Source organism: Phyllostomus hastatus, unplaced genomic scaffold (genome assembly GCF_019186645.2).
Source record: "Phyllostomus hastatus isolate PE091 unplaced genomic scaffold, TTU_PhHast_1.1 phas_scaffold_60, whole genome shotgun sequence".
Classification (NCBI taxonomy): domain Eukaryota; kingdom Metazoa; phylum Chordata; class Mammalia; order Chiroptera; family Phyllostomidae; genus Phyllostomus; species Phyllostomus hastatus.
In genome coordinates this window covers 2,341,385-2,358,932 of record NW_025334038.1, presented here as the reverse complement: position 1 = coordinate 2,358,932, position 17,548 = coordinate 2,341,385, and the positions used below count along the sequence as shown (strand labels likewise).

The 17,548-nt window shown below is 34.0% G+C and overlaps 1 protein-coding gene across 4 annotated transcripts in view; it reads left to right on the top strand.

Annotated features, from left to right (window-relative positions):
* The window catches only part of PTPN4 (protein tyrosine phosphatase non-receptor type 4), a 288,687-nt gene that overhangs the window by 95,020 nt on the left and 176,119 nt on the right, over positions 1-17,548 (top strand). For all 4 annotated transcript variants that reach the window (XM_045825868.1, XM_045825866.1, XM_045825867.1 and 1 more), the window contains one exon: positions 15,029-15,136. In XM_045825868.1, coding sequence (XP_045681824.1) covers positions 15,029-15,136 — 108 coding nt within the window. The remainder of the gene's footprint in view (positions 1-15,028; positions 15,137-17,548) is intronic.

Below are 17,548 nucleotides of genomic sequence, written 5' to 3'. Positions count from 1 at the left end.
CATTTCTTTCCATTCTATTAAAAAACAAACAAGGAAAAGCTTAGTGCACTAGAAATAGAAAATAATGTCTGTAAACTGGTGAACGGCACTTATAATAAAATATTCTAAAACAAACATCATACCTGGAAATGAAGTACTGAAAGTTTTCCCCTGAAACTGGGAACAAGACAAGAATGTCCAGTATCACCACTTTATTGTGCCTTTTTATTTGTGATTTTTTTCCACATAATTATTGATCATTTAGGCCTCATCTCATTCTTTTTATGATGTCAGTATTTCTGTTTTCCTTTGCAAAAATCTCTGTAAGGGAAGGTTTGTCAATTTCTCCTTTTGGACCTGTATACTTTTTATACTATGTATTTTTTAAACAACTTTATTTCAAATATTTTTTTCCCATTCAGTATGTTGTCTTTTCACTTTCTCAATAGTATCCTCTGGAATAAAACTTTTAATCTTTGATGAATCCCACTTTCTTTCTATTTTTCTTTGTCACATGTGTTTTTTGTGCCATATCTGAGATACCATTTTCTGATTCATTGTCACAGAGGTTTATTCTTATGTTTTTATCTAAAACTTTTATAGTTCTAGTTATTAACTTTAAGCCTACGGTCCATTTGGAGTTCATTTATTAATTAGGGTGGCATGGGAGGGACCTAGGTTCATTTTTTTTTATATGTAGATAAATGGATGTCCCAACACCATTTTTTTTTTTGTAAAGATAATTCATTCCCATTGATTTTGACATCCTGGTCACCCCAATCCATAATAAGTGTAATAGTTTATTTCAGGACTTTCAATTTTATATTCTTTTCTATTCCATTGTCTGCCTTTATTCAAGTACCACATTGACTTGACCTCTGTAGTTTCATAATATTTTGAAATTGGGAAGTGTAAATTATTCAACATGTGTTTTTCTTTTTCAAGATTGTATTGTACATATGCATTTAAGATTGCTAATGTCATTGGTGGACTGAACCCTTTTTCTTTCTATAATTCAATGTTTTTGTCTTTGGTAAACTTTTTTTCTGTGAAATCTATTTAACTGATACTAATATGGTACTTCTACTTTTTTCCACTAATATTTTAAATGCTGTACCTTTTCTATAATGTTACTTTCAACCTACCTGTATCTTTATATTTGAAGTTCTTTGGAAATAATATATTGTTGGGTCATGTTTTTTATATCCCTTTTGCCAGTCTCTGAGTCATGATGGAAAATTGATGTCCTCCAAAGAAGACTTTTATTTGCTTTTGAATTTTTGCATGGTAATTGCAAGAGCACTTTTAACTTTTTCACTTGGGTTTCTGAGACCATAGCACAGCACAAATACTGACCAGATATATGAGTTTTATTTTTACATTTTTTAATTCTTGTTTTGTTTTTCTGTGCCACGTCACATGGCACGATTTTCATTGTTGTTTACTTTTACTCAGTGAGTATAGTCAGTTTAAAGTTTGTGGTACTCTTGTTATATTTACAACCTAAATAGACCTTGATCATTTATGATTCCCATATGTATGTATCCTGTGGTCAAAATAGAAGCTAGAAAACTGCTAGAAACTGATTTTAGCATTTCTCAGTAGCTGGCCTTTCTAATTTCACTTTGTTTTGGATCTTTGTTTATACCCTTTTTAATACTAGCTCAATAACAGTTAAAACAAAACATTTCTGAAAATATTTTGTCTAGTAATTTAGTTGCATTTGGAAGGATTTCTTTTTTTTATTAAGTACATTATGTTAATTATGCTATTGTCCCATTTTTTTCTCCCCTATTAACCCCCTCTGCCATGCACACCATCCCTCCAGTATTCCCCAACCCCTTAGTTCATGTCCATGGGTCCTACATATTAAGTTCTTTGCCTTCTCCATTTCCTATACTACTGTTAACCATGACCTATTTTGTACCTACCAGTTATGCTTCTTATTCCCTGTACCTTTTCCCCCATTCTCCTCTCTTCCCTCCTCATTGATAACCCTTCATGTGATCTACACTTCTGTGATTCTTTTCCTGTTCTAGTTGTTTTCTTAGGTTGTTTCTGTTTCTGTTTTTTAGGTTCAGTTGTTGGTGGTTGTAAGTTTGGTGTCATTTTACTTTTCCTATTTATCTTCTTTGTCTTAGATAAATCCCTTTAACATTTCATATAATAAGAGCTTGGTGATGATGAACTCCTTTAACTTGACCTTATCTGGGAAGCACTTCATCTGCCCTTCTATTCTGAATGATAGCTTTGCTGGATAGAGTCATCTTGGATGTAGGTCCTTGCCTTTCATGACTTGGAATACTTCTTTCCAGCTCCTTCTTGCCTGCAAGGTATCTTTTGAGAAATCAGCTGAAACAGATCAGCTGATAGTCTTTTCAGCTGGGAACTCCTTTGTAGGTAACACTTTTTCTCTTGCTGCTTTTAAGATTCTCACCTTATCTTTAATCTTGGGTAATTTAATTATGTGTGTCTTGGTGTGTTCCTCCTTGGGACCAACTTCTTTGGGACTCTCTGAGCTTCCTGGAAGTCTATTTCCTTTGCCAGATTGGGGAAATTGTCCTTCATTATTTTTGGCATATCAGTACGACGTTCTTACTGATGGAACTACCAGCCACAGCCCTTCATTATTTTTTCAAGTAAGTTTTCAATTTCTTGCTCTTCATCTCCTCCTTTGGTACTCCTATGATTCAGATGTTGGAACATTTAAAGTTGTCCCAGAGGTTCCTAAGCCTTTCTTCATTTTTTTGAATTCTTGTTTCTATATTCTGTTCTCTGGTTGAATGTGTCTGCCTTCTGGTCCAACCCGTTGATTTGGGTCCCCAGTTTCCTTCCTGTCACTGTTGGTTCCCTGTGTATTTTTCTTTATTTCACTTTGTATAGTCTTCACGTCTTCCTTTATTTTGCAGCCATACTCCACCACTTCTGTGAGCATCCTGATTACCAGTGTTTTGACCTGCACATCTGATAGGTGTCTGTCTCTTCAGTCACTTAGTTCTTTTTCTGGAGTTTTGATATGTCCTTTCATTTGGGCCATATTTTTTTGTCTCAGTGCACCTGTCATGTTGTAAGGGGCAGAGCACTAGGTTTTCGCCAGGGTGTGGCAACCAGTTCACTGTGTTGTGATGCTGTATGTGGGGGAGGGATTGGAGAGGGAGCAATGCTGCTTGCTCAGCTCTTGCCCCACTTTCAGTCACTTCCCCCACTTCCCACAAGCAAGTTGTGCCCTTTCAGGTGCTTCCCTGGTGCTGATTCCCACATGGGTGTGCTTGTGTATGTTATAGGACCTTGTGGGCCCCTCCAAAAGACTCTCCTGTGAGACTGGCAGTTTTTCCCGCTGCCACCCGCACATGTTTTTACAGCCAGGTGTTTTGAAACTTTTTGGCAAAGCTGGAACCCTGGGTTACGTGGTCTGTCTGGCTCCCCTGTTTTTTCTCCTGGTTTATCCACACATAAATGGGACTGCCCCATCCACCAGCCACCACCTTGCCCACCCAGTCTGCCAGCTGTGGCCTTGTTTACAGGTCCTCTCCACCTGGGCTGTCCGTCTCCACCACTCCTGCCAATCTGGATGAATGTTTCTTCTTTAACTCCTTGGTTGTTGGACTTTCATGCAGTTTGATTTTTTGGCATTTCTGATTGTTTTTGTTTTTAAATTTGTTGTTGTCCTTCTTTTGGTTGTGCAAGGAAGCAAAGTATATCTTCCTACATCTCCATCTTGGCCGGAAGTCCTGGAAGGATTTCTTTACAGTTTATAATTTAATGTATTCCCAGAAGTAGAAGTCATGTTTATGGTATCTTTATTTGCACAGAAAGCTTTATGTTAAAATAATCTGATTCATTCTTTGTTTTCCTTTATTCATAATTTGGGACCTTTTTGGGGAAAAAGTTTTCAAAAGATAAACCTTTAAATATATTCTCATATAATTCCTTCCAGAAATTTTCTAGATCTGTTTTAAATTAATGTCAAAATTTTTAGTATAAGATAGGAATCCACATTTGTTTTCATTTTATTTTTCTCCCTGTGTGGGAGATATTTGTATGCTTTTTCTCCTCTATTCTGTTAATGTAAATCATTAATTATATGTGTATAGCTTTTGTGGTAGTAAATTCTCCACAGAATCCTTGTTTCTTATTTTTGCCATGATGCCAAATTCAGTTTTCTGATATTTTATTTGATATTTTTGCATCCTTATTCAATATAGTTATTTGTCTTCATATGTGGGGGTTTTTTGTTTTGTTTTGTTTTTTTACTGGTATTCCCTCTTGAATTAGAATATTAGACTAATTGAATAACATTTTCTGCCTTTCCAGTCTTTGGCATAGTTTAGGTAAATTGGAGATTGTGTGTTCTTTGAAGGTTGTTGGATCTTCACAAATATGATAAAGCTATCTGTGCTTGGTGTCTGTTATGTGAGAGGTTTTAAGCTGCTTACTGTGTTCTTTCATTTTTGTAGGTCTATAGTCTATATTAGTGGTTCTGTTTTCTTTCTTTTTTTATGTTCTTATCAAGTCTTGTTGGAGGTTTATATGTTGTTAATCTTTTTAATCCATCTATAAGTAATTTGGGGGTATGGTGAAATTATGATTTTGGCTAAGTTTTACTCTTTCTACATGGATGTCCATTTGCCTCCTTGTCATCATATTGAAAAGACCTTTTCTCCCTACTGCTCTTTAGTATTATGTTGTTTTTAGGTTTGTTTTCTGGGATTTTCCTCCTATTCTGATAGTCTTTTTGTCTATCTTTACCAATCCACACTGTCTTAATTATTTTAGGTTTATAATACACTTTTGTATTTGATAGAGGAAATCCTTTTATTTTTTTAATACTTTCAGTCATTTAAGTTTGTGGTCTATAGTTCTATTATTTGAAGTTCTAAAGGGATGTAATTTAGTGTGGCTGACTTTTGCTCTTGATTCCCCTTGGGTTTTATAATTTTGGAGTGTGATCTTGTCTTTAGATAAGCGTTAACTTTGGGAATCATCTGTAGTCTGGGTTAAGGATATTTTCCTTGAGAAATGTTTCATTTTTACCCAGGACTAATTTTTACTCATAATTTTTCACCTTTTAGGTTCTGTAGATGATAGATAGTGTAAAATCAAATTTTAGACCCATGTGAGAGTGGCCTTGTGGTTGTGAATTTTCATGGGAGACTTTTTTCTTCTTCATTCAGATCTCAGGTGAAGGCAGAGAAACAACTTTGATCTTATTTTGGGATTGTGGGAGGGTCTGCCTGCCTCTATAGTCTACCTTTCACTCAGAATATTGCTACCCAGAATCCAGGGTTTCAATGGGCAAGTTTTAGTCCTGTATCTCACTTGGTTGAGCTCATGTCCTACTTCTTGTCTCAGCTTTGTGTGATAAATCTAGACTGCTTATTAAGAAGCCTTTCCATGGGAGCCCAAGCACAGTTTACACCCAATTTCTTAAGTTTTCTGTCTCTTCCTTAATCCATGTTGATTTTTTTTTCAGCTTAGTTATTCAAGTAAAAGAATGTTTATTACATTTTATCGCTGGATAAAATGTAATAAATGAGGGATTAAATGTAAAATCAAGGGATTTTGTTGCAGAGATTTTTTTATATCATCTAGTTTGCCATATTGCTGTAAAGGGAAGTTGTTATTTTTAAATAGGCTATATAAAGCAGTTGTGTATTGTCAGCTTAAATAATTTCTCTTTCAGATGGGAATATTTAATATAAATAATCTTCCATTGTTGACAACAACAAAATAATTCTATGAAGCATAGTACTAGGTAGTGTCTATAAGCATGGACTTTTGAGCCAGATAATCTGGGATAAAATGTAAGTGCTGCCACTTACTACCTGTGTGATCCTTAGAAACCTGTATATTTTCTTCATGTTCCTCAGTGGGTTTTTTTTTTTTTTCATCTTTAAAGATTCTTAATAGTACCTACCTCATAGGGTTGTTACACTTACAGCTGTGTCTAACATAGTAAATGTTGGCTATTTTTACTATTGTTAATTTGTTAGCTATAACTCTTAGTTCTTGGGGCTCTGTTTTTCTTTATGCAAAACCTTTTGTCCTGATCTGTATATAGAAAATATTTTCTACTTTTTACCCATAGAAGCCATACTTTTATATTTTGAGTACCATATTATTTGGTGTCCACTCTGCATGTTTCATAAATTAGTTCTAGGTAGAAGAAAGTATTTCCACTTCCTTAAGCTACCAAGCTTCTATTGTCCACCAGTAAATAACCTTCTTTTCTTATCAAAATTAGTGTGTTTATGTTGTCTCTTAATCTCTGTTCTTTCCAAACCCCTAATGAAAATCTATTCCTGTGGTATATTCTTTATCCAAGGAGATAATCAAAGTCTGTACTCTAAGAGGGCTCTAAAAGACATTGTTAAGTGTTATTGTATGCCATTGGTCTAAACATTACTGAAGTTACCCTTTCCTACAGTCTTTCAGTCTTTATGACCAGCTTAACCTATTACATAGTTGTCTTTTTTCTTATGTGCAAATATTCTTCCTTTCTGTCTGCAAGAGATCTAGAGCCAGAAGGGACCTTGGAGATCATCTAATCTAGTTGTTTTCAGACATTTAAAAATGTGGAATCTTTCTTCCCAAACCCCTGGTGAAGATACATGCACACATGTATATATGTGGGTGTAATGGATTAGTTACAGTTACTGCAGTTGAAACAGGAAGCCCAAATTTTGCCTTCTTGGATTTTTCTCCTCTCAATGCATCAGTGTCTAAACCTAAGTATATTCAGTGATTCCCTAGGCATATTGCACAGAGAGTTGGTGAAACTAGCCTAGGTGGAAACAAAATTTATCCAAAACTGCATACCATCTGGACAGATAAAAACTTGGCATGACTATTTGTTATTTCCATTTTACCATACTACCTTCCAAAGTACTTTTACTGTCTGTAGAGCTGCTGCTTCTTAGTGTTTCTTACAAACTTGTTTAACACATCTATTCTTGTATTTGGCCTGCCAACAAGTAAGAATCTCAGTTTTGCTTGGATGTTGTTGTTCCTTAAAGTTCTAGTGATAAGCCTAAAGAAGTTCAGAGATAATCTCTTTACCTGTAGAGAAACTATTTCCAGTAAGTTAGTTTCTCTACAGATGTGCTATCCCTTGTGCTTTAGAGATTCCTTCAAATGCCTTTTCTAACTGGTCTTGTGAAGTAAGAAAAATTAAAGGACCAGTAATGCCTATGAAGAGACTAAAAGCCATATAAACTTTAAGATTTATTCCATAGGTCATTTTATCATTCACTCATTCAACTTACCAGGTATCTATTGATTTCCTTCTGCAGTCACTGTTCTGCCTACTAGAGATTTTGATATGCCAGTCAGGGTTCTTTCTAAGTTGTTTTCTCACATTGTCTTCTGACCCTGAGCAAGCTCATATGCCTAATGGCTTTAGTATTTTTTCACTTTCTGTGATTGAAATATAGTCTCTGCCCCATGTGTCAGGGCTGGGTGGAGGCCTCCAACTGTTTGGCCACCTGTCCTGTGATTTAAAATCTGTTAATAAGGAGTTGTGATGCCTGAGAAATGTGAGGGTAGAGAAATTCCCTTGTTCTCCATTCTTGCCTGGAGTGGAACGTGCATGGTGTTTGGAAGGAAGAGGAAGTAGATCATGAACATGGCTCAACTATAGTCGATAATAGTTACAGACTGTCACTATTCTTACCAAGATTTAGTAGAATTCCTTGAACAAATGCTATTTTATTTGTTATATTCTCTTAAGATGATTCCCTGAGACTAACTTCTTGAGGTGTTTTGTTTGTGTGTGTTTTAATTATTTTCACCAGCAATAGTTGTTTTGCTGGGGAGCATGTTCCTGGAGCTGTTTCCTTGGCATCATTACCTGATTGAGTTGTGGTTATCAAACCAGATTTGTATCTCTGGTAAAACCCCTATTTAGTTATGTTACCAAAAAGCAAGTGGTACTTGCCAGCTGCCACCTCTAGGCAGAATTCCAGAGGCAAAGGTTTGGTGAGGAAGGAAAGGAGTCTTTACTCAAAAAACTTTACAATTTTGGAGTAAAAGCTTTCCACATGTACGTATTAGTCAACTTAAGCCTGTCAATTAAGGCTTCTCTTTAATGCCTCAGTTCTATCATTCCCCCCTGTTAGTTTTAATTATCTTATTTCTATAGGATTAGTTTACAAACTAAAGCAACATAAGATACAAAAGCTACACAGTTTTGGAAGAATGGTAGCCTTCTGCCTCAGAGGTCATCCCCTCTAGAACATCCAAAGAAGAATTAACCCTGCCACCCTCTGCCAAGCCATCTTGATTCTAGGCTGTGCCGAGCTTCTTCCCATCCAAAATACTGTCCCTTTGGGAAATGTGCAGCTGCAGCATGATCATCCATGCATCCTTGAGGAAGAAGAGAGAGAGCCTGCCCAAGAACCGGAAATCCCTTCTTTTATCCTTTTGAGATACTGCTAAATTCCATCTGGTAATATTTTGTTGAGGAATTTTGTTTCTATGTTCATGAGGGGTATGTGTCTGTACTTTTCTGTTTTGAACTGTCTTTGGCTTTGAGAAGGATAATAATACTAATTTCAGAGAATGAGTTGATATTCTGGAGGTAGATTAGTAAGAATTGTTCTCAATTCTTTTTTAAATGTTTCCTAGAATTCTCCAGTGAAATCATTGGGCCCAGAAAATTTTATCTGGGGGGAGGTGTTTTCTCATATTATTTTGTTTTTAAAACATAGCCCTAGCCAGTGTGGCTCAGTTGGAGTATCATCCCCTAACTGAAAGATTTCAGGTTCAATTATCTGTCAGGCCACATATTTTACCAAGGTTGCAGGTTTGATCCCAAGTCCAGGAGTGACTGGGAGGCAACCTATCAATGTTTCTCTCTCTCTAAAGAGCAATGAGAAAATGTCCTCAGGTAAGAATTAAATAAGTAAATAAATTATACAGCTATTCAAAGTATCTTTCATGTTAGGTGAATTTTAGTATGTTTTCCCTATTTGAGGACTTAGTCTATTTCATCCAGGTTTTCATATTTATGTGTTTAGATTTTTCTCTTCTATTTTCTTACGTTGTAAATGTTTTTGGAGTGTGTGGTAGCCTCAGTTTTAATTCTGTAATTAGTAATTTGTGTCTCTTCTTCCCTTTTTTTAAAATTATGCTTGCTAGGATTTTATCAATTTTATTGATCTTTTCAAAGAACCAGATTTTCAGAGACTTCTGCTCTTAACTGTATTACTCCCTTCTGTTTATTTTGCTTTTTTTCTAGTTTTATTTAGGAGGGAGTTTTAGGCTTGATTTGAGACTTTATTCCTAATGTAAACATACAAGTTTCTAAATTTTCTTTTAGCACTGCTTTGACTTGTGTCCCACAGCCATACTTTGCTATGTTGAATTTCTTTTCAGTTTGTTGTATTTTTTTTTTTATTTCCCTGAGTACTCTTTATTGTGTGGATTATTTAGAAATGTGTTCTTTTTCTAAGTATTTAGTTTCCAAATTTTTCTTCTTCTGGTACTGTTTATTTTGTTTTCATTATAGTTGTAGAGCGTACTCTGTATGGTTTCAGTTTATTTCAATTTGGTAAGGTTTGGTTTATGACCCAGGATGGTCTGTTTTCTGAATATTCCATAGACATTTGAAATCAATGATTATTTTGTTGAGTAGGGCATTCTGTAAATGTCCATTAGATTCCATGGGTTAATGTATTTTTGACTTCTATATTCTTGCTTATTTTCAGTTGAATAATTCCAACTATTGGTAAATTGTTGACATTTCCAGTTATATCTGTGCCTTTTCTATTTTCTTTCCATTCTGTTAATTTTTGTTTCATTTATTTTGTGCATGAACATTTTATAATGTTCCTTTTACCCCCTAGTAAAATTACTTGCTTCTAAGTCTTTTAAAAGTTAATATTTCATATTACATCTTTTTTTGCCCCTTTACTCTTAACCTATATATACCATTATATTTTAAGTCAGTTTTGTTTTTTTTTTTAGATAATACACAGTTAGGTCATGGTTTTTTCCCTACTCTAACAGTCTCTGCCTTTTATTTAAATATTTAGACCTTTTACTTTCATGTAATTATTTATGTTAGAACTTTGTTATATTCTTTCATTTGTTTTTTTCCTGCCTTTCTAATACATTATGTAAACATTTTCTAGAATTTCATTTTTGTTTGTTTTAGTATTTTTAAGAGTATCTATGTAGCTTTTTGGAGGGGTGGTTGCTCATTATTATTATACTTTACATATATAAATTATCATAGTATATTGTCATAAGTATAAGGTCATAAAACCACATTTTTGACCTTCAATGAAACCTGCCATTAGGGGTCTTTACCTTCTTTCCTTTATAACTGTCTCAAAATTATAATTGTCTCAAATTGTCTCCTTTATAATTTTCTCTTCATACATCATCATACTAAAGTTAAAATTTTTGCTTTAACCATCAAACCTAATTTAATGAAGAGAGGCATGGGCTTTTATAGTTTCCCAAATTTCTTTAATTCCATGCTCTTCTTTTCTGTTTTTCCATGTTTCTTTATCTTATTTTATTTCTGGTTGAAGAACTTCTTTTGGGCATTCTCTTAGTGATGGTCTGTTGGCAATAAATTCCCTTAAATTTTTCTGAGAATGTCATTATTCTTCATTCCTGTAAAATATTTTCTATTAGTAAAGAGTTGTGGGTTGACAATTTTTTTTTCAGCACCTAGAATATGTTGTATCACTTCCTTATCATTTTATGGTTGCAAATGAGAGAGGTCTGTTCTAAAGGGAGCTGTCATTCTCTGTAGGTAAATGTCTAATGTTTTTTCTAGTTGCTTTCAAGAGTTTTTTTTTTTTTTTCAATAGTTTGATTATGATATGTCTTGGAGTAGATTTGTTTGGATTCACTTTGTTTGCAATTTACTTGGATTCTTGAATCTGTGTTGTTGCTTTTTGTCTAATTTGTAAAATTTTCAGCTAATATTTTTTCAAACATTTTATCATTGTTAATCTCTTCTCTTTTAGGGATTCCAGTGATGTAATTGTTATATCTTTTTTCATTGTCCCACAGGTACAGGTTTCTGAGGTCTGGTCATGTTCTTTTTTTCAGTCTGTTTTTTTTGTGTTGTTTAGATTGGTCTGTCAATCTGTCTTGAAATTCATTGATTCTTTCTCATCTTCATTCTTCTCTTGAGTACATCCAGTCAGTTTTTATTACTGTATTTTCCAGTTATATAATTTTTATTTAGTTAATTTATATCTTTTAATATGTTGCAGAAATATTCTCCCTTTTTCACTTAAAAAAAACAGCATTCATAATGGCTCATTGAAACATTTTTATGATGGCTGCTTCAAAATCCTTATCAGGCAACTCAACATCTTAGTCATGTCAATGTTGATTGACATGTGTTGATTGTTTTTTCTCATCCCAGTTGAAATTCCACCCCCCCCCTTCATATGATGAGTGATTTTAGGTAGTATCCTGGATATTTTGGGCACTATGCAACTCTGAATTACATTCAGTCTATTTTGTTTCACTGAGTCACCCTGGTAGTACACAAAGTCCTGGCCTGCATTTGTAGGTTGTGGTTATAATGACAATTTGGCATCCAGAACCTTTGTGGTACTGTTCTGGTCAACTTCATGTGTGTGTTATCCAGAGGCCTACTGAAAACAATATAGGTAGTTGAGGTTTTAAACCTTTTTCTCTTTTAACTTTGGTCAGTTTTTCACATGTGATTCATTATGGGTGTATTCTAGGATTTTATTCCAAGAAAACTCAAAAAGGCTGAGAGAACTACATGTAAGAGCTGAAACTATAAAGCTTTTAGAAGAAAATACATGGACAATTCTTTAAAATGTTGGATTTAACAATGATTTCTGAGATGTGACACCAAAAGCACAAGCATCAAAAGAAAAAAGTGAATAAGTTGACTTCACAAAAATTTAAAAGTTTTGTGTATCTAAGTATGTAGTGCAGAAAGTGAAAAGAGAACCTACAAAGTGGAAGGCAATATTTGCAAGTCTTATACTGGTAAGAGTCTAGCATCCAGACTATAAAAAGAACTCTTAGAACTCAGTAACAAAGAGATTATCAACCCAGTTTTTAAAGTGGGCAAAGGACTTGATTGGACATGCTTTCAAAGATATACAAATGGCCAACAAGCATATGAAAAAAATGCCCAATATCATTACTTATTATGGAATTGCAAGTCAAAACCAAAGTGAAGTACCACTTCATGCCCACTGGAGTGGCTTTGATCAAAAGAGTAGAAAATAACAAATGTTTGCAAGGATGTGTAGAAATTGAAACCCTCATGCGTTGCTGGTGGGAATGTAAAATAAGTACAGCTGCTGTAGAAAAGAGTCAAAAAGTTAAGCAGAATTTTCATATGGTCCATCAATATTACTTCTATGATATGCCTAAAAGAATTGAAAGCAGATACTCAAATAGATACCTGTATATCAGTATTTATGGGAGACTTATTCATAGTACCAAAAGGTGGAAACAGTCCAAATGTCTAACAACTGATAAGGAAATTGTGATATTGCCATATAAATGAAATATTATTTACCCATATAAAGGAAATAAAGTATGGGTATAATGATATAGCATGGATGAACTTTGAAAACATTATGCTAAGCAAAAGAAGCCAGACACAGAAGGTCACACATTGTTCAATTCCATTTATATGAAATATACAGAATAGGTAACTTTAATTTCTTTTTTTGTTGTTGTTTTCTTTTTGTTTGTTTGTTTTTTTAGAGAAGGGAAGGGAGGGAGAAAGAGAGGGAGATGAACATTGATATGAGAAAGAAATACTGATTGGTTGCCTCTTGTCCGCACCTCAACCAGGGACCAAAACCCGCAACCTAGGTATGTGCCCTGATCGGGAATTGAACTGGCGATCTTTTGCTTTGCAGGATGATGCCCAACCAACTGAGCCACACAAGTCAGGGCAGAATAGGTAAATTTTACATACAGCACATTAGTGGTTGCCAGGGCCTGGAGGAAGGGGAAGGGATATTGTTGGATAGGTATGGTATTCTTTCAGTATGATAAAATGTTTTGGAACTAGCTAGACATAAGATTTGTACAGTACCGTGCATGTACTAAATGCCACTGAATTGCACACTTTAAAACAGTTAATTATATATGTGTGAATTTTACCTCAATAAAAAGAAATGCAAAGAAAACTCAAAGAATTCCCTAGCCAGGCTACCACCTTCTTTGTACTTTTCAAAAAAAGGTTTTTTGGTTTTTTTTTTCTTTAATGTTTCACTTGGGTGGAGTATAGGGAGAAATAGGTCTACTCTGTCTTATCTCTAGAAAGTAAAATTATCTTAATAGATTTTTAAACAGGTTACTGCCTGATCTCCATCAATTTAATGAGAATGGGAGGGAGTTGAGGGTGGTGAGTTGCATCAACATAAAAAATATGCACAGGTTATTTGAATAGGAACCACCATTGTAAAGCACTGTTTGAAGTACATACCCTGTGTTTTTCAGACCATAAGGTACACCTAGGTTTTAGAGTAGGGGAAAATTTTTGAAGCAAAAAATGTGGTAAAATATTTAATAACATAAATAACATAATATTTCACCAGTGTAAATGTAAACAGAACTCAACAGCAGCATTAACAACCATTATTCCTCCCAAAGGGGGTGGGGGGTGCATCTTATAGTCTGAAAAATGCGGTACTTCCTTGCCATTGATGAATTCTGCAAATAGCCATTTAACTCAGTCTGGTCAATAAGACATGAAGGAAAGCTCTTTGTAAGGTAACCTTACAAGGAAGGTTTGTTGTTTTAAACATTGTCATGTATGGCTGTGAATTTTGAAATTGCCACGATCATCTTGCTTACAGCCTGCAAATGCAGTCAATACCAGGAATGTAGATAATAGAGATGGAAAAAACCCTTGCATTAGATTACATCTTTCCTCTGTTGAATTAACCAGTTCTGGATTCTGTAGTACCTCTGTACTTTCCAATATATGAAAACAAAATATATGTCTATATTGTTTCAGCTCTGAGTTTTGATTCTAACTTTTATTTGGAAGCTATCAAACTGCTGTAACTAATGACAGGAAAAATTGGTGGTAAAATATACCACTGCTTACCTATCTTTCTAATACTTATATAAATAATACTTCAGTCAACATATTGACATGTATAGCTTTCCCCCCCAATATTGGATTTTATTTTTCACTCAGGTTAGGATACTAGAAATAGTCAGTACTGTTACTGCTCTTGTTTACTATTTTCAAATTGCTTTCCTAACGATTATATGTATCTATAATATTAGCAGCAATAAGTGTTTATTTTAATTCTTTGAGTTCTATTTTTTGTATGGTTGTCATTATAGTTTTCCACCTTGATTTCTTTTATTACTGAACATGTTTACCATTTCTTCATGCTTTTATTTATTATATTTTTAAGGGAATTATTTAGTTGTACCCTTTTACTACAACTTACTAAGTGTGGGACTTAGGGAATTTATTGTTAACTCTTATTAAAACAGCAGGATAATAAATAATGTGTACATGATAGAATTGGTAGGAGGTTAAAATTTTTCTAGTGTTCGCTGGGTACTTTTATAACTAAAATACTTATCAGTTTATCAGTTTGCTACAAATAATGTTCACCATTTTTATTTCCCTTTTTGTGGCATTATTTATTTTAGACATACAAATGTCAAATTGTATTTAGTCAAGTGTGTCACTTTCCAGTCAATTTAAATGTAGGAAATAAACAGTAAGGCAAATGATGTGAATATATACATGTTATATACATGTTAATGTGACAACAATATAAAATTACAAAAATACCACACTATCCTGAAAGCAGAAGGCATTTTTTAGTCAGAGGTTTTCCATATATCTTCATATTTATTATATAGTCTTTGAATCAGTTTGAGTAAAAAAGTAAGTCAGACAGTTTTTTAAGTAGTGTGTAACATGTATTCATTCTCAATAGTCATGGGATGGAAACAGCTGCAATTTAATACAAGAGGAGAAAAGTCCAAGAGGTTAAAAATCTGAAAGTGTATGTAGCCTATCATTGTTGATTTCCTTTTATTTTTCTTCTAGAAACATGATCAGGGGCAAGTTCTGTTGGATATAGTCTTCAAACATCTTGATTTGACTGAGCGTGACTATTTTGGTTTACAGTTGGCTGATGATTCCACAGATAACCCAGTAAGTTGAAGATGTTGCCTTTCATTTTCATTTTAGGTTTTCTCTTTGTTCGTAATATGAAATTCTTTGTGATTTATAATGTTCACTGTTCTAGTGAGTTTAAAAAAAATTTGACAATTGTGGCATAATGGAAGGTGACTTAACTTTGGAAAAATCAATATATAGATGATGTATTATAGAATTGTACATTTGAAAGTTGTATAAATTTATTAACCAGGATCACCCCAATAATTTTAATAATTTTTTTAAACTCCAAAACAAGACAAAAAAATTTTTGAATGATCAGAGACTATCTTTGCCTTTGTTCCTCACTTTCTTTTTTTCTTTTCTTTTTTTTTAAGATTTTATTTATTTATTTATTAGAGAGGGAAGGGAGGGAGATAGAGAGAGAGAGAGAAATATCAATGTGCAGTTGCTGGGGGTCATGGCCTGCAACCCAGGCATGTACCCTGACTGGGAATCGAACCTGTGACACTTTGGTTCGCAGCCCATGCTCAATCCACTGAGCTATGCCAGCTAGGGCGTTCCTCATTTCCTTAATGTTTTAATCTGTAAGTTTATTTCCCTAAGTATTTTATATTTATAAGTCGGTCTAGTGCCATTTTTTTTATTTATGTGTCTCAGACAACTAAGAAATATATCTAATTATGCTTCTTAACTCAGAAAATTGGCATAGATTAAAATACAAATTTAATATGAAAATACTGATGTAAAATATTTAAAAATATTACTGGATCTTGAATCTTGAGTCTTATAAAAGTTAGCCTGCATTAATAAGATATTATTTTTTTGTGGAATTCGTGAGCTGTCTGTATAAATTTTACAAATAGATAGATTCAATGGAGACACAGATGAGATAGATTATATTTCAGAGTTTTGAGTTCTTGGGCAGTATTAAGTTTTCATATTGTTACTAATTCCTCACTAATTGCAATTGTGATTGTTTTTATTGGAAAGATCACATCATAGAAATTGAAGGTGGCATGTGATAAATAATAGAAATGTTTCATTCTTTGTAAGTTTATATGGTTATACAGTGAAGTCTTTTACAAAAGAATATGATGTCCTTTTGACTAGTACAGGAGAATCACTGACTGTTTTGAAGGAATCATTTTTCATAGTTTAAAAAAACTGGGAGGCTAAAAAAAATGGTTCTCTGGATCAGTACTTTATAAATCCATTATTGTTTTTCTTTTAATTTATATTTATTGATTTTAGATAAAGGGGTGGGGGAGAGAAACATCGATTTGTTGTTCCACTTATTTATGCCTTCACTGGTTGATTCTTGTATGTGCCCTGACCAGGGATTAAATCTGTGACCTTGGTGTGTTGGGACAACGCTCTAACCAACTAAGCTACCTGGCCAGTTTCTACAGGGCCTAGAAACCAGTTTATAAGGCTATATTGATAGAATGGCTATAGAAAATACAAATAACTCTTATGACTAGGGTCTTCCTCTCTTCCCCCACTTCACCCCTTCCTCCCTCCCTCTGTCCCTCTCTCTTTCCCATTTCTCTCTTGCTCTCTCAGTCAGGATCCTAGCTCTAGGAAATAAATATGAAATGTTAAATATTATTTATTCTTAGCATAATTTATTGATTTTTTAATTGAAAACTGTGAGGATGATGTGGATGAAACAAAGCAAGGGGCCAGGTAATCTCAATGGAAATAAACCCTTTTGTACTGAACTAAAATATAAATAAACTTTCCTCAAACTTTGAAGTCTTTATCAGATGACTTGAGCTTCTCAAAGGGTCTAGAGAAATAGTTTTATTTCTCAATAAGTTAAACACATGTGAAAGTAGAAGTGAGAACAAATGTCAGTAATGAAACTTTTTCCAGAAAGATAAATTGTAAGCCAGGCAAACATCTAAAAAGTGACTGCTAGACCTCACTATAGGCAGATTTGGGGTAAAAATAGATAATCCTTAGATTATCTTGCTGACACTGATAGGTCAGACTGTTTATTATATAAGCCTATCTTTAGATTGCTTGGAGAAGTGACAAGATAACAAATGAAAGAAACCAGCTACTTAATACCACATTCACTGCCATGAGTGTGAAACACCAATTCCTGAGAAAGTATTCTGGAAGGACTGAGATCACTCACATGTATTATAAGAGATAAAAATTATATCATATCAGTTTGTATACAAGAAGACGTTTCTCTTCTAAAACAATTACAGCAGGATGAATGTGGGGAAGCAGAGGTATTTTGAGCTGGATTGATTTTTTTGCTCTCCCCTACTTATCCTTAGTTTGTCATTCTTTTCTATCTTGAACATTCCTTCCCAAATAAGATATATTCCCAGGTCCAATGATCCAATTGCTAATGACCCAAAATAAGTCTTCCCCCAAATAATAGAACTTTAAAGACTTAGAGCCTTAGAGATTATCTTGTCTAACATGTTT